Genomic DNA, 26,326 nt, shown 5'->3' with positions numbered 1-26,326 from the left:
GTGAGCTGCCTGATGGCTGGAGACGCCCAGAGTAGAATACGAAGAAAAACAACTTACTGCAAAAACAAATATTTTTTTTCCGCGGTGGCACAGCGGTTAGCGCTTCCACCTCGCAGCCAGAAGATCCAGAAGGCTCCACGTTCCTCCTGGTTCTCCAGAGGTTCAGTGGAGACCTTAACTGTCCGATTGGTGAACGCTCCCCCCCCATACGTGCAACCTCAAGCGCTGCCTTTTTTTTATTTTTTTTTTAATTTTAATTTTATTTTAATAATTTAATTTCCGATAAGCAAATGAAAAACGGAAATGAAAGGGGTAAAAGATTAAAATAAATATAAAAATCATTTCAGCGCCTGGCCAAATATTTCATTTTAACACTGATGACTGAAGCAATAATTCAAGGAAGGAAAAAAAAATAAATAAACGGGTATTCATTTTTTTTTTGGCATCAGAGTGATTCGTAAAAAAAAAAAAAAAAAAAAAAAAAAGAGAACATTTCATTTTCGCTCTGATTTGGGATTATGAATTGATTAGGGAATAAAAAAGGATGTACCCACTTTGAAGCCGCGGCGGTTTATGAATATACTGCGCCTACTTATCACGTCAGGAGACGAAAAGTCCACATTATCGTCGTCCTCCATGCACTCTGCTGTCTTCCAGGAGGGTCGACAAGAAATGAGTCAGTGTTTCCGTGGGACGCGTGAATGACAGGGTGAATGACTGTTTGTCATTACATGACATGCGAATGAAAGGGTGAATGTTGTTTCTATGATTTGTGAATGAAAGGGTGAATGTTGTCGCTATACGGCATGTGAATGAGTGAATGTTTTTATGTCTATATGATTTGTAAATGAAAGGGTGAATGTTGTTTCTATGATGTGTGAATGAGAGGGCGAATATTTTTGTCTATATGATTTGTAAATGAAAGGGTGAATGTTGTTTCTATGATGTGTGAATGAGAGGGTGAATGTTTATATGTCCATATGATTTGTGAATGAAAGGGTGAATGTTGTCGCTATACGGCGTGTGAATGAAAGAGTGAATGTTTTTATTTCTATATAAGGAGTGAATGAAAGGGTGAATGTTGTTACTATATGAAAGGTGGATGAGCGCATGAAAGGGTGAATGTTAGTCTCGAAATAACGTGCATGAAAGAGTGAATGTTTATGTGAAGATGACGTATGAATGAGTGAGTGTTGTCCAATTTGTGAATGAAAGGGTGAATGTTTTTATGTCCATATGATTTGTGAATGAAAGGGTGACTGTTGTCACTATACGGCGTGGGAATGAAAGAGTGACTGTTTTTATGTCTATATAAGGAGTAAATGAAAGGGTGAATGTTGTTACTATATGAAAGGTGGATGAGCGCGTGAGAGGGTGAATGTTTGTCTCGACATATCGTGAATGAAAGAGTGAATGTTTGTGTCAAGATGACGTATGAATGAGTGATTGTTGTCTCTATGACGTGTGAATGACAGAGTGAATGTTTTTATGTCTCTATAAGATTTGTGAATGAAAGGGTGGATGTTGTGGCTATACGTCGTGAATAAAAGAGTGAATGTTTTTATGTCTATATGAGGAGTGAATGAAAGGGTGAATGTTGTCACTATATAAAAGGTGGATGAGGTGTGAGAGGGTGAATGTCTCGAAATAATGTGAATGAAAGAGTGAATGTTAATGTCAAGATGACGCATGATGAGTGAGTGTTGAATCACAGGGTGAATGTTTTTATGTCTCTCCATGACGTGTGAATGACAGGGTGAACTTTTTGATGTTTCTATATGACTTCTGAGTGAAAGGATGAACATTTGTCGCTATATGGCAGGTGGATGAAATGTTTGTCTCTAAATAACGAGAATAAAAGAGTGAATGTTGTCTCTGTTTGTATTTCCTGGAATCACTTCGAGACTCTTGCTCAACTTCCGCGGACCGGGAGAATCTCGGGAATCAAACCGTGGACATTCGTTCCCATGACGACCGCTCGTTCCATCCCAGAACGGAGGGCCGGTAAACCGTTACCCGGGAAACCGTCCGACCGCGGACGCGTCCGATCGTGTCCGCTCTCGGAAGCGCGCGTGCTAATACATCATCTTGGCGAAGGAAAGGTTAGATGTTTCCCGCCGTGACGGATCACCGTCTCCTTCTGCTGCTTCTGACCGTCTGGTCTTCTGTCAGAAGGTCCGCCGGGGGTTCACGCGGGTCGCGAGGAGACGACCGCCGCGGGAGATGGATGGAAATCTCACTCATCCAGCGTCGGTTTGTTTGTTTTCCCCGGCAGGACGCACCGGCGGCGTTTTAAACATTGAGGGCGTTTTCTGATTTGCAGTCTGCTCCGGTGACCGGAAGCAGCAACGATCACTAATTCATAACACGCCGACAACACGGCGCCGAGGAACGCCGAGCCCGACGAGACGAAAGACGTTATTTTTTTTTCTGTTTTTCTTATCCGAAAAATCTGTTTTTTCGTGTAGCATTCGGGGAAAATTGGATTTTTGAAAACCCTCAATGAGTGTGTTAACACAGGGGGAGGGGGAACGCGTCCCCAAAACACACCAACCGCTCGTGTCTGAGGTGAAATGCTAATACATACATTACACACACACACACACACACATGGCATTGTGTTAGATCGGTCACACACTTCGATTAGGCCCCCGCTGGTTGGCGGAGCCAAAGCTCTGCTGCAAAAATCCAATTCCGCTGCTGCATGTTTTGTAATCTGCGGCGCCGCGTGACGTCCACATCTCACTTAGGCGCCAGATATATCATAAGCGGAGGATACGCTCTGGCGCCGCGTCACAGGTGTGTGTGTGTGTGTGTGTGTGTTAGCGAAAGGGGGAGGCATGTGGGAGCGATGGCTACCTGTCTGTGTTTACCTGGCCAGCGTGAGGAATCCTGATCCACTGGGATCCTCACACTGGATCTCCATCTCTGAGATCCTACATCTGGGTCTCGGTTGCTGGTAGCAGACCAATGTTTAAGTGTAACGCTATATGTCTCACACACACACACACACACACACACACACACACACACACACTCACACACACACACTCACACATGCATGCATACTCAAAAAGGCCTGTCTCTCACCATCTTTCACTTTATGTTTGTCTCTCTCTTTCTCTCGCTCTCATTTACACACACAAACACACACACACACACACACACACACACACACACACACACACACACACACACACACACACTTTTACCCTCGCTGTCTCTCTCACACACAAGAACACACTCTATCCCTTTCTCGATCACACACACTGACACTCCGTCTATCCCCCCACACTGTCTGGTTCACTGTCACGATCTCTCTTTTTCACACACACACACACACACACACACACACACACACACACACACACACACACAGACACACTCACACTGTATCATTCTTATTCTCTCTCTCTCACACACACACATGCACACTGAAACTGTCTCATTCTCTCTCTCTCTCACACACACACACACACACACACACACACAGACATGTGCACGGACACATGCACACACACACCCCGGCTCACTCTTTCTCCATCTCCTCACATACTGCTATCTATCTCCATCTCACTCTTTCTGTCTGCCGGTGTCTTTCTCTCTCTCTCTCACACACACACACACACACACACACACACACACACACACACACACAACCCAACACACATGTCCATCAGGCCTGGTAGTTTTCCATACGTTCAGAAGAACTTCAACCCGTCTCTCAGAAATCCGACAAATTGTTTAAAACAATTGACGGGTTAGGGATAACAGTCGTGTGTGTGTGTGCGCGCGCACGTGTGTGTGTGTGTGTGTGTTTAAAGAAAGACGAGAGGAGAGGAGCCGAATCACGGATGAATTACTGTGATATGTGAGCTATAATACACTCTATTGATTTCTCTCCGGGGTGATTAATAGGATTTGTGAGGCAGAGCTGATGAAGGTTAACACCATAAATGACAAACCACACACACCGCCATTCGCCGAGAGTGAATCATTTTAGGCAAATTTATCTTCTGTCCGACCCGTATGCGGAAATTATGGGGGGAAGCGTGCATGTGTGTGTGTGTGTCTGGTCCTAAATTTATCAGACGTGACTATATAATTCCAAATAATTATATGCATTGAAATCACGCGTTTTGAAGAATAGCCGTGACAACGGCGAGGCCCGGCCGTCGCGTCGCAAATCACCGGGGCCGATAACGGAAAGCACGCCGGCGACGCAAACAAAAACACGTCCAGGAAATGAAAATCAGCGCGTCGTGGAGGTGTTTTCTGTCGGCGGGCTGTGATTTGTGTTGTTTTATTGGTTCGCGTCAGCCGATGACATCAGAGCTAAACCCCATCCCCCTCCTCCAGGGGCGAGCTGGGTTATTAAAGCTAATGTTCACGTCAGCTATTAGCAGCGCTGGGCCATCAGGGCCTGAAAGGCCTTCTCTGCTGGCCTAAAAAATATCTGAATCACAGACTGATTTTACTTCTATTTTGTCCATGAATACATGTTAAATAATTACAAAGGGTCTGTTCGCTTCCTTTCGTCGCTTTTTCCCTGGCTGTGCTGGTTCCAGCCATTTATTTTCATATTCAAGCATTCAACCAATCACATTTTAGCCATTATTTGTTACCAGGCAGGGTCAAAGTTAAAGAAATCTGCCTGGAGGCCTGCAGAATGAGATTCACAGGCGCTCTAGCAAAATATAAGTGCCGATGAAACTGTTGCTTCAACCAATCGGATTTTGAGTGGCAACGCGCCAAGGCCTTCTAGAAGGCTACGGTAATGTCAACATGTCACACGACCTTTTACTGAATAGTCAGAGAGTGTACAAGCCAGAGCTAGCAGGCTGCATCTGTCACAAGCTGCACAAACACAAATATAGCTGCGTTGATATAATCGTTAATTTGTCAACCCCCGACGGCTGAAGGAAGAGAAGAAATTGATGTGGTTTGTTTGGCTACAAGAGTTATCTCTGCTATGTAACGGCTCTTTATACGGCATTTCTTCATATTAAGATGGTTTTTAAAGCCATAAAACAGTTTTTAAGTGGTAGAATAATAAATGGAGCACTACTGAAGGCTTACGGGTGAAATGCACGGCCTGCCACTGGCTATTAGCATGTAGCACTACCGGTGCTAGTAGTAGCAATGGATCCTCCCTCCCTCTGGCTTGGATGATTGGCGAAGAACGGAATGAAGAATGACCGCCGGCGGCTCAAGGATGTTCCCTGCAGCCGCGGAAAACAGTCGTGAATAAACGAACGGATAAAATCCGACTTGACTTTCCGGCGAGACATTTGCGAACCGCCGGGGTCTTTTCACCCGTCGGTTCCCGCGTAACGAAGGAACGGGGATTTCGATCCCGGTCGTCCCCTGACAAAATGAAGTGTCGTGTGAATATCCCGTGAGGGTCGGTGAGCAGAGCATCCGGGCTGGTGGGCAGTAATGCGATTGGAGAGGAGACGGCGGTGGCAGAGTGTGAAGGAAGTCACAGGCTTTGGAGAGCACTGACAGCGAGGCGACGCCAGCTATCAGGAGTCGAGACTGGAGATACATGATCATTACTGTCCCCTACGCCTTGGTTCTTCTCGCTCGCTGTCAAAGTGATTGGATTCCTTGCAAAGCCGAGCGGCAAATAAAAGCCCCGACACATTCACTTTGCATTAACACCTCCTAGTTTTGGTTTACTGGGTGTAATATCTGTTAACCGATGCAAACGCCGGCCCAAACTAATGTAACACTGCATTTTAGGCTCAGACTCTGCAGACGGTACTGAACTGGAGCACATTAAGAAGACTGGTGGCGCCGATTCTCTCGCCCTACCGTGGGCTTTTATTGCCCACAACTTCTCAGCTCCACTTTTCTTGTGTCCAAATCTAGGATTTATATAAAAAAACAAATCTGTGCAAAACACCGCTTGTGTACTTGTGTACCAGACGGGTCTCCAAAGTACACTAAGATCTTAATCCAGGCATGACCGGATCATTGTACTCTGCTTTTGTCCAGGTTGCCAAAGATGAGCGTCCGAGGCCTACGAACTGTCCAGACAGCAGCAGGCCATGTTAGGTTGGAGCCGGTCAATATGACTCCTCCGCCGGCCTCTCGCTCCACCGGCTTCTTGTTTGAGCGAGAGCAGACTTTAAGGTACTGCTCCTCACCTATAAATTAATCAATGGCATTGCACCATTCTATCCATCTGACTCGGTGAGGCGGTATGTGCCTGGACGTGCACTGAGCTCCCTGGCTTCTAATCTTTGTCCCCAAGGTCCGGAGGCCTTTTCTTTTCGTGCACCGGCATAGTTGCCTCCTGACATCAGGTGGACCCGATCTGTTTATCCCTAAAGCAAAGCTGAAGACCGGCTTTTTTGGCACAGCATACAAGTCTTGAGCCGTCGGTTAACGCCTCTGCCTTGCAGCAAAGAGATCCCTGGTTGGATTCCTTTCTGGGTGAAGTCTCCATGTTCACCTCCATGTCTGCATGGGGTTCCTCCCAAAGTCCAAATACATCCAGGTGTAACACTGGAAGCTTCTGACCCCTTTCGGGTCACTCACTTCAGAATATGTGGACAACATGACGTGGACTTTATTCATTTGCAAAAGGTGGCTGCGGCTCAGCTGGTGTCCTTCCCGGGAGGGTTGGCGGTTCAATTCCCGGCTAGCGATGGTCCGGTTAGCGCCTAGCGTGCATCTGTGTGTGAACAGGTGATTGCTATCTAGCGTACAGCGCGCTCTCTAAGAGGCCATGTCACTTGTGCAGCACTTTGATGGAAAGTCCTCTTTAATATATTTATTATAATTATTGATTTTTGGCGTGACGGGGAGCGACAGTTTGTCAGGGCGACTTTAAAAAGATTTTCTTTCCGTGACAGAATGATTCAACCCCCTTCCCCCCCTCCTGCCTCCGAGAATGAAACCTGTTTTGTGAGTGTTGAGTTGGCGACGGTGCACGTTCTCGCGCGGCCCTTAAAATATCATCCACACGTACATCACCGGATTGTGCACTGTGGGAAACGTTAGCGCTTGATCACAAATGAGCTTCTCCCAAGATAGCTCTGCGTCGGGAGTCTACAAAAACACACAAACGTTTCAGGCCACCGCACTAAGACGCGCAAAAATCATCGCGAGGGGCTCTTGGAATAAAAACAGCTTTGCCGGAGTGAAAATAGCAATGCTAACAGCGGCATGTGTTTATCTACGTGAGCCGGGACCGGGAGGTTATCTGTCGTATTAGATCTAAAGCCACAGTAATGAACCGACGGGAGTCACTGTCAAAGCACATGGACTGGAATAACAAGTGGATTAACTGCACCGTTTTATTCGCGATGGAGGATTAGCATCACCTGGATGTGATATCTCCGCTTCCCGGAGTCTCCGGTTCGGCCTTTTTGACGGGTCTGCAGCACACGGCTATTAAATGGACCTGGTCGCTCACTCTGTATGTAAACAATTACTATTTCCAGTGGGATTCAGCGGCAGAAACCAGAAATCAATGGAGTCCCGCCGCTGACATCGGTTGCGTCCCTGCCGAGCGGCGTCATTCCGTCCCCTGAACTGTGTTCAGCAGATTAGTTTACGCGAGTCCGAGACGTTCCACGGTGTTTTTTTCATTGCAGGATCAATCCAGGCTAACTAGTTTTTGCAAGTCAATCCGGGAATCTTGCTCAAACAGACACCGAGGACCCCCAACCCCCTGGGCTTCTCATACCAACAAGATGGAAAGAATTGCAGATTTAAAAAACAAGGCAGAGTTCCTGTTAAAATGCAACTCACAGATGCCGAGGAGACGAGCGACCTTTGTCAAAAAGTAGGAGTTTTGCTTTGCCAGTGGCGGCTTGTGCCGATGTCCAAGGCCCAGGTAGAGGCCCCCATGTCGGTAACTGTTATTTTAATGGCGCTGATTCATAAAGGAAATGCCTTTTGTACGCCATTTCGCGAGGTAAGACAACACAAAGCGGTCAAGGTAAGCAGAATGTTACCTCACAACCTCACTTCATCATTTTAAATGCTCTTTATAACATTGCGATGACCAAGGTCAAACCAAAGCGTATGGCTAACGCATGCTGATTCCTTCATTATTTGTCCAAATTGGAGCCTGTCCCAGAGGCAGGGTTCACATGGACACATATAGACATGCAACCATTCACCCTCTCATTCACACGTCTCTATGATTTAGGGTCTCCAGCGAACCTCTTGCTGAGAATGAGGAAGCACCGACCTCCAAATGTTCTTATATTTCGAATCTGTTGAGTGGAAGTTAAGGGTTCCCCTTAATCAAACCAGGGACCTTCTTGCAAACCACTGCGTCACTATACATCTACCATGTGCTGTCCTTCTGATGGACTCATTCCTGATCCTATCCATCCTGGTCACTCCCAAAAAGAACCTCAACATCTTCATGTCCGTGTCCTCCAGCTTTGCTTCTTGTCTTTTGGTCAATGGAACTGTGTCTAGTCCATACAGCATGGCTGGTCTTGCTACCGTCTCGTCAACCTTTCCTTTCATTCTGGCTGTTAGTCTTCTATCTCATAGTAACCCTGACACTTTTCTCCAACCATTCCAACCTGCTTGAACCCGTTTCTTTACCTCTTTTCCACACTCTCCTACGCTCTGGACTGTTGACCCTAAATATTTGAGATCCTCCAACTTCTTGATCTCCACTCCCTGTAGCCTAACCCTAACCCATCTTCTGTCTTGCTGCGACTAATCTTCATTCCTCTCCTTTCCAGAGCATACCTCCACCTCTCTAGATGTTCCTCAACCTGTTCCCTGCTCTCACTACACATCACAATGTCATCTGCAAACTTCGTGGTCCATGGAGATTCCTGTCGAAGCTCATCTGTCAGCCTGTCCACTGTCCCCTTTGCAAACAAGAAGGGGCTCAGAGCTGATGATCCCTGATGAAGTCCCAACTCCACCTTGAACTTCTCTGTTGCACCTACAGCACACCTCACCACTGTCCCACAGCGAGCATACATGTCCTGCACCGGTCCAACATACCTCTCTGCCACTCCAGACTTCCTCATATGATACCAGAGTTCCTCTTTCGGCACCCTGTTGTATGAGTTTTCTAGGTCTAATTTCAAATTTACCCTAAATCAGTTTCATCATTTAAGGTAAAAGATCAAATCAGTCAGCCACCGGAGTGTGTACGCTATCCCAGTATCCTTAAGTGCAGACTGATTTGCATGCAGAATGTGCGGTCTGGAAAACGAATGAATGATTTACATATGCTGTCTACAAGATGGATGGCTATCCGCGTTAGCGTATGGCTAATGGGACATTCGTGTTAAACGACGTTGATCCTCTAACACAGACATTAACTAATGGCAGGAAAAACAACGCAAATCTCCAGCCGAAAGTAATTATGATTCCACCGCCAAAACACGATTATGATTCAGGCCACCGAATTAAGAATACATCCATATAGATAAGACGAACAGGGAAGGGCGGATGGCTGTTGATAGCGGCGTCTTCGTGACCGGCAGACTGGGTCCAAACCCCCCCAAACATCAACAAATCTTGCAAATCTCCCGCCGTCCGACCCCGTGTCACTCCTCCAATTAAAAACGCATTTATTTCGCTCAGCGGAGGCAGATTATAAAAACATGGCACCGCCATATTGGAGTTAGCGCGGGCATTCTTCTTCCCGTTTCCTGCTGCTTCTAAAGCCGTCAACAATGCTTACAATGCTTATCCCAACCGTATGCTGGTCTGCGCCGCCTTCACCGGCCGACAAACATGTTTCCTTAAGAGGAAACTTCATCGGCCTTAATTCAGGCTCGTCTTCGCCCCGGTTCTTTCCTGACGATTCGGGAAGTTTGATTTTCCTCCAATCGGCTCGCTGCTCGAGCTTTTCTGTCAACGTTACACTTTGCTTTTCGGTTTTCAGGAGACTCCCAGCCAAACTTGGTCCAGCTGCTCTTTCTCAAGGTATGGACTCTTGTGTTCCCAAAATGACATTCAGTAGTTGTCATTACAAAATTGGATTACAAAAGTTGAGATGATGGAAAAAAAGGTAGCTCTTGTTTTAATCGTTCATTTATTCATTCATTCGTCCTTTCATTCATTCATTCATTAGCTATTAGTCCTATCCCTTTCTCAAGAGTACTGAATTAACACTACACAAAAATCATAGATGAAGTTGAGCTGGTGGACAAAAGATAGTTCTTGTCTCATTCATTCATTCATTCATTCATTCATTCATTTATTTATTATCTATCAAGCTTATCCTTTTCTCAGAGTACTCTATTAAAGACTACACAGAAGTTATAGATTGCAAAATTTAGCTTGTGGATAAAAGCTAACTATAAAAACTTGCTTAAGTAATGAATTCATTCATTCATTCAATCATTTATTCATTCATTATCTGTTAAGCTCATCATTTTCTCAGAGCACTGAGATACTTCCTATTTCATTCCTTCTTCGATTCATTTGTTCATCCATTCATTCGTTCCTAATCTATAAGCGTATCGGGTTTTTTTTTTTTTTCAAAGAACTGTATTAAATCAATACAAGGAAGTTGTGGATTATAAAAAATGTTGAGCTGGTGGACAAAAGATCTCTTGTTTCATTCATCCATTCATTCATGGGGGGGTGCATTCTATCCCAGCCGTCATTGGCCGAGAGTCGGGGTTCACCTTGGGTCGCAGGGCTACATTTAGAGACATACAACCATTCAACGTCTTATTCGCGTATCTGGACAATTTAGGGTCCCCAGTGGGGATCCAAGTAAGGACCTTCTTGCTGAGAACCTCAGCACCACCTCCAAAGCAACAGTGTACTGTAAAAGTTGGAGTCGCTGCCAGTTTTGTAAATGTCACACTTTTGTCGCTGACCTTCATCAGCCTGTTTCCGTTTCTCCCCCGCTGAGGTTTAAAGTGCGAGGGGTTTTTGTTTTTTGTGCCGATTAGGCGCCAGCTAGATGTTCCGGCGGTTTCGCTAACATCTTGACCTCCTGCAAGCTAGCCCCCCTCCAGAGGTCCTCCTTTAGGTCAGCCCCAAAAGACGATGCTTTTTTTTTTACAATTCTTTGGACAAGCGTCCCTTTTTACGCGACGGCCGTCTTGCAAAACGGCGCTCCAGTTAGCAACGTTCTTACTCCAATCCAAGTGAACTCCAGTTGATCTTCGCTAATGCTCGCTAACTGCTCGTCACCTTCTACCTCAACGTAAAGCCAGCGGGGTTTCTAGTCCTCGCCACGCCCGCCGCAGCGAGCTAAGCTGGTTTTCATTCCCATGAGCATCCTTTGGCGTACTTTGGTGGTCCACACCCATCTGCCCCCTACTAGCGGCGGGCTAGTTCTTCGTTGCCTCCCGTTGTCATCGGGAATCACCAATCTGTTGGTACATCTGCAACTGTCTTTTAGCTAGCTTGGGTCCAACACCATAGCTATCATTAGCCCTCGCTTCCAGCTGCTTAGCTAGCTCTCAGGTCGTTATTAACAACATGAACCCGAATCCAATCGCCCCTGAACCTTCTGCAAACGGCCTTACTGTCCTTCCTTTTTCCTTGATACCTCCAGGTCCTCTGACCTCCAATTTTACTTTTCAATTTCATGCAATGGATTTTCCATCACAGCGCCCGTTTCAACGTACGCTATTGGTTTCCTTCCGTATGAATTAATCCATGCGACTGACGGAGCCCGCTACATCTTCCAAGGTGCTTCCATCGGCTACCGGCCATTTCTCGGAGCACAGACGTACAGCAGCTGATGCGGATCATCAGCTACCTTATTGTCAGACCCATTGGAGGACACGTTCGGTATGGAACCTCGACGGCACCTAAATGGTATGAGCTGATCCCCGAGCCCGCTCTCGCTCCTCGATCCAATCACGGCGCGGCACCTGCTGGATTTCACGCTCCCCCGATATGGAGGCAAAAAAAAAAAATGGAAGAAAATCATCCAATCTCTTCCACATCCACACCTCGCTCATTAATGGCCACCCACGGCTTTTCGCTACGACGACGGCGGCACAAACGTGTCACGTCTGCGAGGGGAGCGCGCTTCGACGCCACGCTCGGCGGAACACGGCAGAAACGCAGTTAACTTCAAACCCCCTTCCTCCCCCTCATTCCCAGCTGCTGCTCCGTTATTACACTTTCATCACATAACATCAGCGGAAGACGCGCCGCTAATGACTTCTCAGAAAGTTTAAACATCCTTTCAAGTTAGCTAATTTCCAAATTGTATTGCGTGTGTGGATAAATGACCCACCCTCCTCAATTTGTGCACACGAACAAAAGTGTATTTCCGCCACATCGGGATTGTGGAAGTAAAACACAGCCGCTTTAATCAGTCTTCTGCACAAACCCCGCGGAGTGAAAAACCCTGGGACGTGGCGTTACGAGCGCCGCCGCTGAGCCTTCAACAAGATGCACACTTGCAGAAGGGAATTAATAACTAACGGTTCAGACAAAGCGCGGACAAAGCCGAGTTGCCGTAGCGTCTGCGCGGGAGATGTAGCGCGCACCTTCGCCAGGCGCGGGAGAAGAAAATCTGGGGAGGGGTGTTAATATTTCAGCCCTGTGCCGACGTCTCGGCGGTGCAATCTTAAATTATGCCGTGCGAAATGATTTCTCGGCCGGACGAGTGTCAAAACCGGCGTTTTTTTTTTTTTTTTTAAAAAACACACGAGCGAACAATTTCTTTAGCATCGGCGAGGATGAAGCGGCGACGGGAGTCTCGCCGGCGTCGCAACCGGGAACCTTCTTCTTGGAGAAAACATCCGACGGTTTGAATTCATAACATATTCAGAAGCTTGGCTTTTTATTAGTTTTCTAATCCGAGTAATGTCCGGTTGGCGTTTGGCCAGTTTAATCTTTGTGTGCAGTCGTCCCAGACCAAACTGAATTACAGGCACAGGGGTGTGTAAAGACAATGCCTCAGCAGAAAGCGAAGACGCCGCGCTAAAGCGGAAGACGAGGAAGCCTCGCGACGATTTGACACTCCGACCCCTTTCGCCGTGCACGCGGAAAAAGTCAAATCCCCGGACCGAAATAGCAGCGCTCAATAAACAGGTCGGGGTAACGGTCCCGCGGAGGGCCGTCAGCGGCCCGGAGGGGAACGCCGGCTTCCAGACGGAGGACGAGCTCTTATTGGGAACCGGAGACTCGTGCAAAGGAAAGGAAAGGAAAGCTACTAGCAAACGTAGCACGTAGCTCATCCATTCATTATTAAAAGTGACTATCCTGCACACGGGGTTCACCCTCTCATTCGTACCTTGAGAACCTCCTGCATGCTTTCGGACTGCGGGAGGAACCAGGCCTGCGGTGTTGAAATAGAATAAAGACGCGCGGGAACCATTTTGAATCGAGATACGTATGTAGAAAACAGAGAGTGTGTCAAAGAACTTAAAGGAGGAGGCCGGATCCCACCTCCGTTCTAATCCTCTGAACGGCTTACGGCTGCAGCGGCAAAAAGACGACATCCCAAAACCGTCACCTCGCTCCTCAGAAACTCCCTAGCAAAGTCCCCCCCCCCCTCCTCCGCGACTCCTTTATTTTTGCAGATTTAGTTAATTTCTTATAAAGAGTATTGGGGTTTAGTTGGGGTTGAGTGGTAACGGGGAACCGGCTTTGACGGGATCTTTTAAATAAGGTCCTGCCGGAGCGAGAAGCTCCGCCGCCGGCGCGTCGGGTTCAATCAGGCACATCGACGATAAAGACTCCCGGCCCCGAGCGCCGCGGATCCTCGCCGCAGACGGATGTTAAGGCACGGTAAAAATAACAGGCGGGGAACGGAACTCGGCTCGGAAGGACTATTTGCACAAACGTCCGTTGAGCTCTGCAACCCGGAGCTTTTTCTGATCCAAACAGAAACTTGTGCATCCGGCCTTTTCTTTTTGTAATTATCTATGATGGTGCGGCAGCCCGTTTTCAACCATTTGCATATTTGCGGTGACTCAGATCTCAATTAAATCCCACTTGAACCGACCAACGGTTTCCAACCCCCGCCATACGATTCCACCTGGATACCTGGGTTTGACAGGCGGGGATGATGGATTCACACACACACACACACACACACGAGGGTGTGTAGGAAGCTAGAACGGCGCGGTGAGCAACATTGAGCTCTGGAAGAAAACAACAAAACAAAGTCACCCGCATAATTCGATATCAATAACGGTGTAATCGGCTGTCGGATGCTTCCCCGGGCCGATCGGCGCCCCCGCTTGACCTCTTCGGACGCTTTGCGCCGTAAACCCTTGACGTCCCGTCGGAGACGCCGCTGATTCACGGCCGCGGTGACGACAGGAGGCGCTTTTGTCTTAAGTGTGGAGAGCGTGGATGGGTTTGGGGGGGGGGGGGGGGGGGTACGGTGAGGACGAGGGGATCCAATCAATATCCGGGAGACGAATGGCTCTCTTTGGAGCGCGTCCAAGGCAGATAAAGAAGACCTGAATCCATGATGTCATCCAGATATAAAACCCACTGCCTTGATAACCGATGGGGAAAGTGGATTTCTGGAATCTTAAGGCTGCGACACACTTTTATCATCATCCTCGTCATTATTATACTTATTATTATTATTGATATTTTATTCATATTATTGCTATTGATATTTGATTTTATCTTCATATTATTTTTTTTTATCTTAATATCATAATTTTAATTTTATCGTATTATTTTTGTTATCATTCTATCTGATTACTTTACCTTTTCTTAGTATTTTAGTTTTATTTTACTTCTATTATTATTATTTATAAGCATTATTATTTTCTACTTATTTTTCATTTTAAAATTATTATTTTTTATATTACTATTATTAATATTATTATTATAATAATTATTGGTCAATAGGTCAATGCCCAAGCTGGAGAAATGATGTCTGGTGCCACCAGAAGATGCTCGACCAGCTGGAACCGTAAAGGGACGGGGAGCCAGGGGAACCCCACCTCCGGTGAGCCGGGGTCAGCTCGATCAATCGATCGATCGATTGATTGATTGCCTAATAAAAAGTTGGCGACGGCTTGTTTTAACACACGAGAAGTTCCGCTCAAAACTTGGATCCGCGCAAATGCGGTGCGTCTTCAAACAAAACCAAAAAAAAAAAAAAAAAAAAAAATCTCCTTCATCGATCAAGTTAATCCATCGATATCGCTCGAAGTTCTCGCGGCTCACCTGGAGAGAAGACGTTGAGCAGAAGTCCGAGGATCATCATCCTGCCCGGTGACATTGGAGAGTTGGACTCAGAGATCCGCCTCCTGCCGCATCCAGCCGCCGCCGCTGCAGGAGCTGGAGGAGCTGGAAGAGCTGGAGGTGCTGGAGGTGCTTGAGGTGCAGGAGATGATGGAGGTGCAGGAGATGCAGGAGGTGCTGGAGGTGTTGGAGCTGCTGGAGCTGCTGCTCCACCCACGGACGGGGCGAAAAACCTGCACAAAGTTGCAAAAACTGAACGGCGCGAACAAGTGCGGGATTGCAAGTTCTCGCGGTATCGCTCCTTCCTCACCCCCCCCACCCCCCTTCCTACACACGCACACGCACACGCATCTATGTGTCCCCCCCCCCCAATACACCCCCTTTGTGTCGGTTCTGCGGAGGAAAAAGGGGGTGAAAAGAAAAGAAGGGGAATAAATCCAGAAAGTTTCCTCTCCTGCAACCGCGCAACGTGTGCGACGCGTCTGCGCTGCAGCTCCGCGCACGTCCACGCGCGGAGGGGGGCGGTGCTGGTCGTGTAATTGCCCCCCCCCCACCCCACCCACCCCACTCCACCCACGGGTGGGGTGGGAGGGAGTTGTTCCTGAAGGGGAACAGCTGTCTCCTTACTCTTGTGACCCAGGCTGCAGTGGATCACTGTAGATCCTCATTGTTCTGCAGAAGCAGGACCTGACCCCCCCCCCTTAAAAAATAGCATCTTTATTAATAATTATTAATTATTTATTATAAATAATTATGAAATGAATATTAATAATTGTTAAATAATTATTCAGATTTTTTTTTCCTTGTAAGAACAAGCAAACTTGCTGGCTTTGACCTTGAAACCCATTCAGACAAAAGTCAAAGGAAATGTGTTTTCCAGCACAGGTGTCACAGTGAACACACACACACACACACACTCACACACTTCTTCTTCCACCCCCGCCACCATCATATCAGCTTCTAGCAGGACTGCAGCTGTGAAATCCCTCACTTGTTCCACCGCTGCAGCCGACCTGCGGGACGGACGCCTCCTGCGGGAGCGACAACCAGGGAGAAATATTCCCGTATGCACAGCTCTTCTTTTCCTTCCTCTCCTCCTTTTTCTTTTATCGTTCAACCTGGAAAATGAGCTGCAGATGAGTTCACAGCGACGGCATGGGGCGTCTCTATCGGCGCAAGGTTGCCGGTAGGATTCCCATCCATCAGGTGGAGAAGTTTCAGGTTTCTCCTGCACCAGATGGTGTTGGAAGCTCCTCCACAGGGTCACATATGCAACAATTCACACGCGTGAGCAGTTGAAGGTCTCCGGTGAACCTGATTTATGTGTTTGGACGGTGGGAGGAACCTGGAGAACACTGAGGAACCCCACGCAGACACGGGGAGACTCCACACAGGAAGGCCTCACGATGGGGGACCTTCGAAGACCTGATGATCTGAAGACCTTGCCGACTGGACGTGAAGTTCTTCGCTTCTGGGACGCCTCTTCAGGTGAAGAACTTCAAATCCAGTTGCCAAGACAAGAAATTTTCGACAAATTTCAGCTGGTGCTCCTCCCAGAAGATCAATTTTTTGGGGGATCGGCTTAAAAAAGGACAAACAAACAGGGGCGGCGAGGGGCTTAAGAAATCCACCGTAACCATGGCAGCCAGTCTGCGCGTGTCTGCGGAAAGTTTAAAAAAAGATCTGATATTGTTGCAGTGAAGTTTTGACAAAAGTCACACCAATTAATGGCGCAGTGTGTGAGCTGATAATCTTTTACAACTTGTCTCCCAGCGTGTTCTCAACTCCCTCTACACTTTGAGAACTCTTGTCTGGGGTTGGAAGGCTGCAAAGGAGGGGGGGGTTTGGCTGCAGGTTGGCTCAGCGGCGCCCCCATCTGGCCACAATGTGCATTACATGTAAGAAAAATAAGCTGCCAAGACGCTTCAGGATCCAGTGATGGGATGAACGTTGCAGATCTTGATAGAAAAATGAATGGATGGCAGGAAAACAACCGGAAAAGCAGAGCGTGAGTCGGAGTATTTGGATCCCAGGTGCATCTTCTGTGGAACCGTCGTCACACCTCCGTCCAGGATGTTGAAGAACGGCCCGAAAAACCTTCCTTCCATCAGAATCAGAATACTTTATCGATCTTTATTGAAATTGTTTTTTGTTGAAAGCGGCTACTGCTGCGGAGTCAAGCTGCGAAGAAGCAAAATAGAACCCTGTATAAAAATGAGGAATAAAATAGCAAATAATGAAAATAAAATAAAAAGAACTGTAAAGATCAGAATAAATAAATGAAAAGAAAAATTAAAGGCATGTAACAATAAATAAGAATATATGTAACATATACAACTAACTCTGTTGTCTATTTTATCCTTGTTGGTCTCAGCCCGTTCGCATCCTGTTTATTTTTGTTTAACTGTCATTGCTATTGTCACATTTTCACCTTTACTTTCTTTTTTTCCATTCTGTTGTCCTTTCTTATCCTTCATATTGTTGTTTTTCTCTCTGCTGTCTATTTATTTGTGTATGTCATTTGTTAACTTCTAATTGTCTCTCTATTTATATTTATTGACACTATAACTTTTATGCTGCTGTGACGAAAGAATTTCCCCTATTGGGATCAATAAAGTTTATCTTTTGCAGGCGTATTTACAAATGCATGTATATGATTACGAGGAGTCATTTTGTGTATAACTAGGGTTGTTGGACAATAAAACATTTATTGCACAGAAGACAATGGAACTAATGCACATACAGAGAATTATTGCAGAGAATTAAAGCTTCAAGTTAGCATTAGCCTAGCCCCCTATTCTGCTGCCATAGGCTTTAGTTCAAGTTGTGTATTTTAGTTGGAGTTGTAGTTGTGTATTTGAGTTGTAGTTTTGTATTTTTCACCCTCACTACTCCTTGATATTGCACATTGTCATCCCTGATGTTGTTGTTGTTTGTTGTTGTTGTTGTCCGTTGCCTTGCTATATCCTGTCCTTTGCCTCTATTTATATTTATACTCATATTTATATTTCCATATTTATATTTATTTCCTTTCTTTTTCTCTGACATTATATCTGTTACGCTGATGTGACATAGGAATTTCCCCTTTGGAAGTTTATCTTTATCCCAAAATGCCCACCATGATTTCTTTTCATTTCAGCTACTAGCATGCAACTGTTAGCACTACTGTTGCTATTGATAATAAATCATTAGTTTCACATGTTTTCTATCTCTCTGTCCTTCTCTTTGTGTGCCACCCAGATTAAACCCAGGATCTGAGGTCTCTGCACAGTTGGGGTTCTGTAGACCATCTTAAAGAGCGTGGTCCAGACCCGGTCTCCACGGATCCACGTGGTCCAGACCTGGTCTCCAAAGGATCAGACAAGTAGGTCGGGATTTGACTTGACCCAAAGCCCGCATCTCCGTCCGCTATTCTTTTGTCACTGCAGAATGACTCAGAGTGAGAAACAATATTAAAGGTCACGAGGGCTTTCGACTTTATTATTTTTATTTTTGTCTCCCACCTTCTAATATTGTCTGCTTCTAGTGTTGTTTTCGACTTAGTTTGGAAGCTAATTTCTCAGAGCGGTCCTCGCTTCGGGTGGCTGCAAGCTGAATTTCACCTCTGCTTTGTTTATATTCATTTGCGAGGGAGCTGGCGAGGCATTATGAAATTGCAGAATAGGTAAATGGTGTGTATAAATAACTCCGGCCGCAGAGATGAGGCGTGCACGGAATCCGTCAGATAGAATAACTGACATGGAGTTCATTTCTCTCTGTTCATCAGAATAGTGCCGCTTCCATCACTTCTATTAATAATATCTAATTAGTGATGATAAAAGCTTAACGTAGGATCCAGGTTATCCAAAACAAGGTTATTGTAATCCATATAAAATACATATGTGAACTTGGGGTGTAGGGCTTAACATGTGTGTGTGTGTGTGTGTGTGTGTGTGTGTGTGTGTGTGTGTGTGTGTGTGTGTGTGTGTGTGTGTGTGTGAGTGTTGAGGAAAATAATATCAACAAATGAAAACCTCATCTGACCGATGAACCCAAACGAGGCAATGTGAATAATAATGTTTCCATCAACAGTCACAGAGATGTAGGACTGAAAGTGGTAAAGCTTTAAAACGTACTATCTGCATATATACATATACATATATTTGTATATATATATATATATATATATATATATATATACACGTATATATATATAGCCCTTTATCCATATACCAGTGAACTAGTTAATCCATTTTCAACATGTCATGTTTTAATATATGGACCTAGATGCATGGCTTATCTCAGGCCTCACTTGCAGATGATTTGAAGAGCTTTTCAAAAGATGCTGACTGAAGAGAAATGATGATGAATTCAAAAAAACTCTTGATGTTAAACCCCACTATGACTTTAGCGTTGAATGTAAAACCTTTGTTTCTTATGTTAGACCTTGTGTATGTATTTTATATTTTATATTTTATATTTTATATATAAATATATGTATTTGTGTATGTTAGAATGAAAGTACGATTGCATTCATGTATGTATGTATGTATGAATGCACATATGCATGCATTTATGTGTGTATGTATGTATGTATGTATTTATGTTTGTTTGTATGTACGTATATATATGCAGGTATGTATGTATGTATGTATGCATGCATATATATGTTTGTATGTATGTATGTAAGTATGTCTGTATGTATCAATGCATATATATTTTGTAGGTTTATATGTATGTATATATATGTATGTATTTATGTATTTATGTACGTATGTATATATGTGTATGTATGTATATATGTACATATGTATGTATGTATGTATGCATATCTATGTATGTATGTATGAAGGTAGGTATGTATGTATGTATGTATGTATGTATGCATATATATGTATGTATGTTGGTGAGTAGGCAGTATGTTTGTATCAATGCATATATATGTATGTATGTATGTATCAATGCCTATGTATGTAAGTATGTATGTAGGAATGTATGAATGTATGTATGCATATATATGTATGTATGTACGTATGTATGTATGTAAGCACATATGCATGCAATTATGTGTCTTTGTAAATATGTTTGTTTTTATTTTGGTATGTATATATGGATGTACTAAAGGACGTATGTATGCATATATGTATGTATACATGTATGTATGCATGAATATATGTTTGTCTGTAGGTATGTATGTACGTATGTATATATGTAGGTACGTCTGTAAGTATGTATGTATGTATGTATGTATGTATATGTGTATGTATGTATGTATGTATGTATGTATGAATGTATGCATATATATGTATGTATGTACGTATGTATGTATGTAAGCACATATGCATGCAATTATGTGTCTTTGTAAATATGTATGTTTTTATTTTGGTATGCATATATGGATGTACTAAAGGACATATGTATGTATATATGTATGTATACATGTATGTATGCATGAATATATGTATGTCTGTAGGTATGTATGTACGTATGTATATATGTAGGTACGTCTGTAAGTATGTATGTATGTATGTATATATGTATGTATGTATGTATGAATGTATGCATATATATGTATGTATTTACGTATGTATGTATGTAAGCACATATGCATGCAATTATGTGTCTTTGTAAATATTTATGTTTTTATTTTGGTATGCATATATGGATGTACTAAAGGACATATGTATGTATATATGTATGTATACATGTATGTATGCATGAATATATGTATGTCTGTAGGTATGTATGTACGTATGTATATATGTAGGTATGTCTGTAAGTATGTATGTATGTATGTATGTATGTATGTATATATGTATGTATGTATGAATGTATGCATATATGTATGTATGAATGTATGTATGTATGAATGTATGTATGTATGTATGTATGTATGTATGTATGTATGTAAGCACATATGCATGCATTTATATGTGTATGTGTGTATGTATGTATGTATGTTTGTATTTCGTATGTATGTATATATGAACTTAAGGACATATGTATTTATATATGTATGTTTTCATGTATGTATGCATGATAAAATGAATGTTAGTATGTATGTGTGTATGTATGATTTCATGTACATTTGTATGTATGTATGTACGTATGTATGTATATATGTATGTATGTATATGTATGTATGTATGTATCTGTGTATGTATTTGTGTATGTATGATTTCATGTACATTTGTATGTATGTATGTAAGTATGTATGTGTATGTTTGTGTGTATCTGTGTATGTATTTATATATGTATGTATGTATTTATGCATGCATGTATATGTTTACATGAAAGTAGGCAGGTATGTATGTATGTATTTTTGTATGTGTATGTATGTATGTATGTATGTAAATACATATGCATGCATTTATATGTATATGTATGTGTGTATGTATGTGTGTATACGTGTATGTATGTATGTATGTATGTATGTATGTTTTTATATATGTATGTATGTATGTGTATATATATATGAATATATGTATGTATGTATGTAGGTATATATGTATGTATGTATCTATGTATGCTTGTATGTATGCCGATATATTTTTGTATGTATTGTCTGTATGTATCAATACATATATATTTTGTATGCTTAAATGTATGTATATATGTATATATTTATGTATTAATGTATGTATATATGTATGTATGTGTATGTATGTTTATATGTACGTATGTATGTATATATGAATATATGTATGTATGTATGTATGTATGTATGTATGCATATATATATATGTAGGTTGGTAGGTAGGTATGTTTGTATCAATGCATATATATGTATGTATGTATATATGTATGTATTTAAATATGTATGTATGTATGCTTGCATATATATGTATATATGTAGGTAGGTAGGTATGTATGAATCAATGCATATATATGTATGAATGTATGTATGTATGTACGTATGTATGTATGTATGTATGCATGTATTTATGTATGCATATAAGTATGTCAGTATGTATCAATGCATATATATTTTTCTATGTTTATATGTTTGTATATATATGTATGTATTTATGCATTTATGTATGTATATATGTATGTATGTATGTATGTATGTGTATATATGTATATATGTACCTATGTATGTATGTATGTATGTATGTATGCATGCATGCATGTATGTATGTATATATATGTATGTATGTAGGTAGGTATGTATGTATGTATGTATGATTTTATGTATGTATGCATTTTTTAAATTATGTTAGTATGTATTTTGGTACAAACATACATACATACATACATACATACATACAGGTATGTATGTATGTATTTATATATGTATGTATGTATGCATATATATGTATGTATGTAGGTAGGTAGGTAGGTATGTATGAATCAATGCATATATATATGTATGTATGTATGTATGTATTTATGTATGTATGTATGTGTTTGTATGTATGTATGTACGTATGTATGTATGTATGTATGTAGTTATGTATGTGTATGTATGTATGTATGTAAACACATATGCATGCATTTATATGTATATGTATGAGTGTATATATGTATGTATGTATGTGTATATGTATAATTTTATGTATGTATGCATTTTTTAAATTATGTTAGTATGTATGTGTGTAAGTATGTATGTTTGTATATATGTATGCATGTATGTATGTATGTATGTATGTATGTATGTATGTACCTATTTATGTATTGATGTATGCATATATGTATGTATGTATGTATATATGCATATATATGTGTGTATGTAGGTAGGTTTGGTAGGTAGGTAGGTATGTATGTATGTTTGTATTTTGGTATGTATGTACTTAAGGACGTATGTATGTATATATGTATGTTTATATGTATGTATGTATGTATATATGAATGTATGTATGTATATATGTATGTATATATTTATGTAAGCACATATGCATGTATTTATATGTGTTTGTGTGTATGTATGTATGCATGACTATATGTATGTAAGTATATATGTGTGTGTGTATGTATGTTTTTATGTATGTATGTATGCATGTATGTATGCATGTATATATATATATATGTATGTATCTATTTATGTATTGATGTATGCGTATATGTATGTATGCATGTATGTATATATGTATGTATGTAGTATGTATGCATGTTTCATTATATGAATGAATGTATATATATGTATGTATGTATCTGTGTATGTATGATTTCATGTACATTTGTATGTATGTATGTATCTATGTAAGTATGTATGTATGTATGTATGTGTGTATGTATGATTTCATGTACATTTGTATGTATGTATGTATCTATGTAAGTATGTATATATGTATGTATGTATGTAAGTACGTATGTATGTATATATGTATGTATGTATGCATATATATGCATGAATATATGTATCTCTTAAGGTATCAGAGTATACAGTGTTTACCCGTATGAATGCATGTATGATTGTATATATGTAATAATGAATGTATTAATGTATTTTTTATCAGTCCATAATTGCTTTTAATGGATGCATGGATTTATGAACCTACTTATGATTTTTGGGTGTATGTATGTATGTATATATGTAGATAGGTAGCTACATATGTAAGCACACATGCATGCATGTATGTATGTATCAATGCATATATATTTGTGTATGTATGTATATATCAATGCATACATATGTATGTATGTATGTATGTATGTATGTATGTGTATGTATTTTTGTATGTATGAATGTTTGTGTTACGGTATGTATGTATATATGTATGTTTGTATGTATGTATGTACGCATCAGATATATGTATATATGTAGGTAGGTGTATGTATGTATGCATGTTTCATTGTATGGATGTATGTATATATATGTATGTATGTATGTTTGTATGTATGATTTCATGTACATTTGTATGAATGTATGTATGCATGTATGTATGTATTTATGTTTTTGTTTCGGTATGTATGTAGGTACTTAGGTACATGTGTATTAATGTATGTATATTTATATGTATATCTGTTTGTATGCATGAATACATGTATGTTAGTATGCATATTTGTATGTATGTATATATTGATGTATGGATGTATGTAAGCATCTATGTATCTTTTCTTAAGATATCAGTGTATACAGTGTGTGTAGGTGTGAATGCATGTATGATTATTTATATGTAATTATGAATGTATGCATATATTTTTGCATCCATGTTTATTTGCTTTCATGCGTCTATGGATGTATGTATATACGTATGATTTTATGGGTGCACGTACTTATGGATGTATGTATCTATATATATTTTGATGTATGCATGTTCGTATGTATGTAACTTTAAATGTCTGTCTGTATGTATGTATGCAAAAATATTTGTACAACTATATGCATGTATGTACATACGTATGTATGTATTTGTGTATGTATGAATAGTATGATTGTTTGTATGTATGCATGTATGTATGTAAGCATGTTTGTATGTATGCATGAATATATGCATGCATGTATGTATATTTGTATGTATGTATATATATACATATGTATGTTTACATGTAGGTGTATGTATACATATAAATGTATGAAAATGTTTGTTTGTATACATGTATGTATGTATGTGTACATGCATCTCTGTATCCATGTGTTTGTATGCATACATGTATGTTTGTATGTCTGTATGAATGTATGTAAAGCTATGTATGTATATATGTAGGTGTACATGTATATATGCATATATTAATGTAGTATGTACGGAGGTGTAAATGTATGTTTGTGTGTCTGTATGTATGTGTGAATATATGTATGTGTCGTGGGTTCGATGGAGAAGGTTGATTTTTTTGTGGCTGCCCCCGATGAGGAAAAAAGTTCTGGTGTACTTCTTGCTCATCTTCACAACAAAAGGGCCAAGTAGTTATGTTTATGTATGGCCATACATGATCATCTTGTTCACTACGCCTGAGGGGTCTGAGGGGACACTGACCCGAAGAGAAGCAAAAGGCCGTATGACAGCGACTCGGCTGGGCTTAACATTTCCTTTTCGGTGTTCACAGGTCAACTGTTAACTGTAATAAAATTGGACTGATTATGAAACAAAAGCTGTTGTTCATGATGTTTGTTCGGATAATGTGTGGGTGATGAGTGATGACTCGCAAGGTCTAGTTATTCAATTCTTATGTTCACTTTATTTGACTACACTAGCAGGAAGAACCCAGGTCAAATTGACACACATAAACAGTATTTATAAACATATGACACATCGGGGTCTATTATATGTCAAATATAACATCCGCAGTGGTCCTGGTTGGGCGGCTCGGTGGCGCAGCGGTTAGAGCTGTTGCCTCACAGCAAAGCAACTCGGGTTCAAGCCCCACATCAACCACTGTGAGTAGTTGTCATCTGTGTGGAGTTGGCATGTTCTCCCCGTGTCCGCGTGGGTTCTTCCCTTCCTCCCACTGGCCAAAAGCATGCATTTAAGTTGATTGGCAACTGTAAAGTGTCCCTAGGAATGAATGGTGTGAGTGGCCCTGTGCAATCCAGGGTGGTCCGACAGGCTGGGAGTTGGGCGCCAGCCACCCCTCGCCACCCGCGGAGGCGGGGGCTGATGTGTGAGTGCCCCTAGTAGAAAAGGAACTATAGGACTATATTAGAGATATATAGTATATATAACTGATATATATGTATAACACAAAAGTACAGAAAAACACAGGCTCCAAAATGATGAAAAAGAAATTTTATTCAACGTTGAGGTTGGACAGGCTTTGACGTGGAGCTCCGGCTTCGTTGTCGTCTTAAATGGAGTTACTCCGCACAGACGCTTAAATCCACACCAAACTATCGGAGTTGCTCGAGGAGATCACAGCAGATGTTACATGAGTGATTGAACAACATTCAATGACAACTTGGGAGCTATTTTGAATGGGTTTTAAAAACAGTTAACGTTGGCCTAATTTGTAGACTTCAATCAGAAAACTGAAAAAGATTAAATAAATCATTCCATGTGCCAATTTGATGATTGCAATTATCTTTAAAATTCATGTGCTGAACGGGAAATATAACGCGTATTTTCCTTTCAATCCTACCCCCTTTTTTTTTTTCTCCAGGCTTTTCCCTTCAGTGGTCGCCACATCAACTTTCTCCATCTGACCTTATTCTCTGTATCCTCCTCTCTCACACCAACTACCTTCCTATCCTCTCTCTTTGGTCTTCCTCGAGACCTCCTGTCTGGCAGCTTTAATTCCAGCATCCATCTACCAATATATTTACTCTCCTTCCTCTATC

The 26,326-nt window shown here is 41.9% G+C and overlaps 1 protein-coding gene and 1 long non-coding RNA gene across 2 annotated transcripts in view; one reads left to right on the top strand and one right to left on the bottom strand.

The window, feature by feature from the left end:
• LOC147216592 (GDNF family receptor alpha-4-like) overlaps positions 1-15,427 on the bottom strand; it is a 30,599-nt gene extending 15,172 nt beyond the window's left edge. Inside the window, exon 1 of the mRNA XM_086177484.1 lies at positions 15,115-15,427. Within this exon, the coding sequence (XP_086033610.1) occupies positions 15,115-15,169 (55 nt within the window). The 5' untranslated portion in view covers positions 15,170-15,427. The remainder of the gene's footprint in view (positions 1-15,114) is intronic.
• The window catches only part of LOC147216591 (uncharacterized), a 92,815-nt gene extending 74,379 nt beyond the window's left edge, over positions 1-18,436 (top strand). The window contains exon 4 of the long non-coding RNA XR_015109094.1: positions 18,373-18,436. This is a non-coding gene — a long non-coding RNA (uncharacterized LOC147216591). The remainder of the gene's footprint in view (positions 1-18,372) is intronic.
• Positions 18,437-26,326: the final 7,890 nt, after the last annotated feature.

The sequence above is a fragment of the Fistularia commersonii genome, chromosome 29 (assembly GCF_037954325.1).
Source record: "Fistularia commersonii isolate RoL2024-O1a breed Wild chromosome 29, RoL_Fcom_v1.0, whole genome shotgun sequence".
Lineage (NCBI taxonomy): Eukaryota > Metazoa > Chordata > Actinopteri > Syngnathiformes > Fistulariidae > Fistularia > Fistularia commersonii.
Note: the sequence above shows the minus strand (reverse complement) of the source record. Positions and strands in the feature narration are given on the sequence as shown.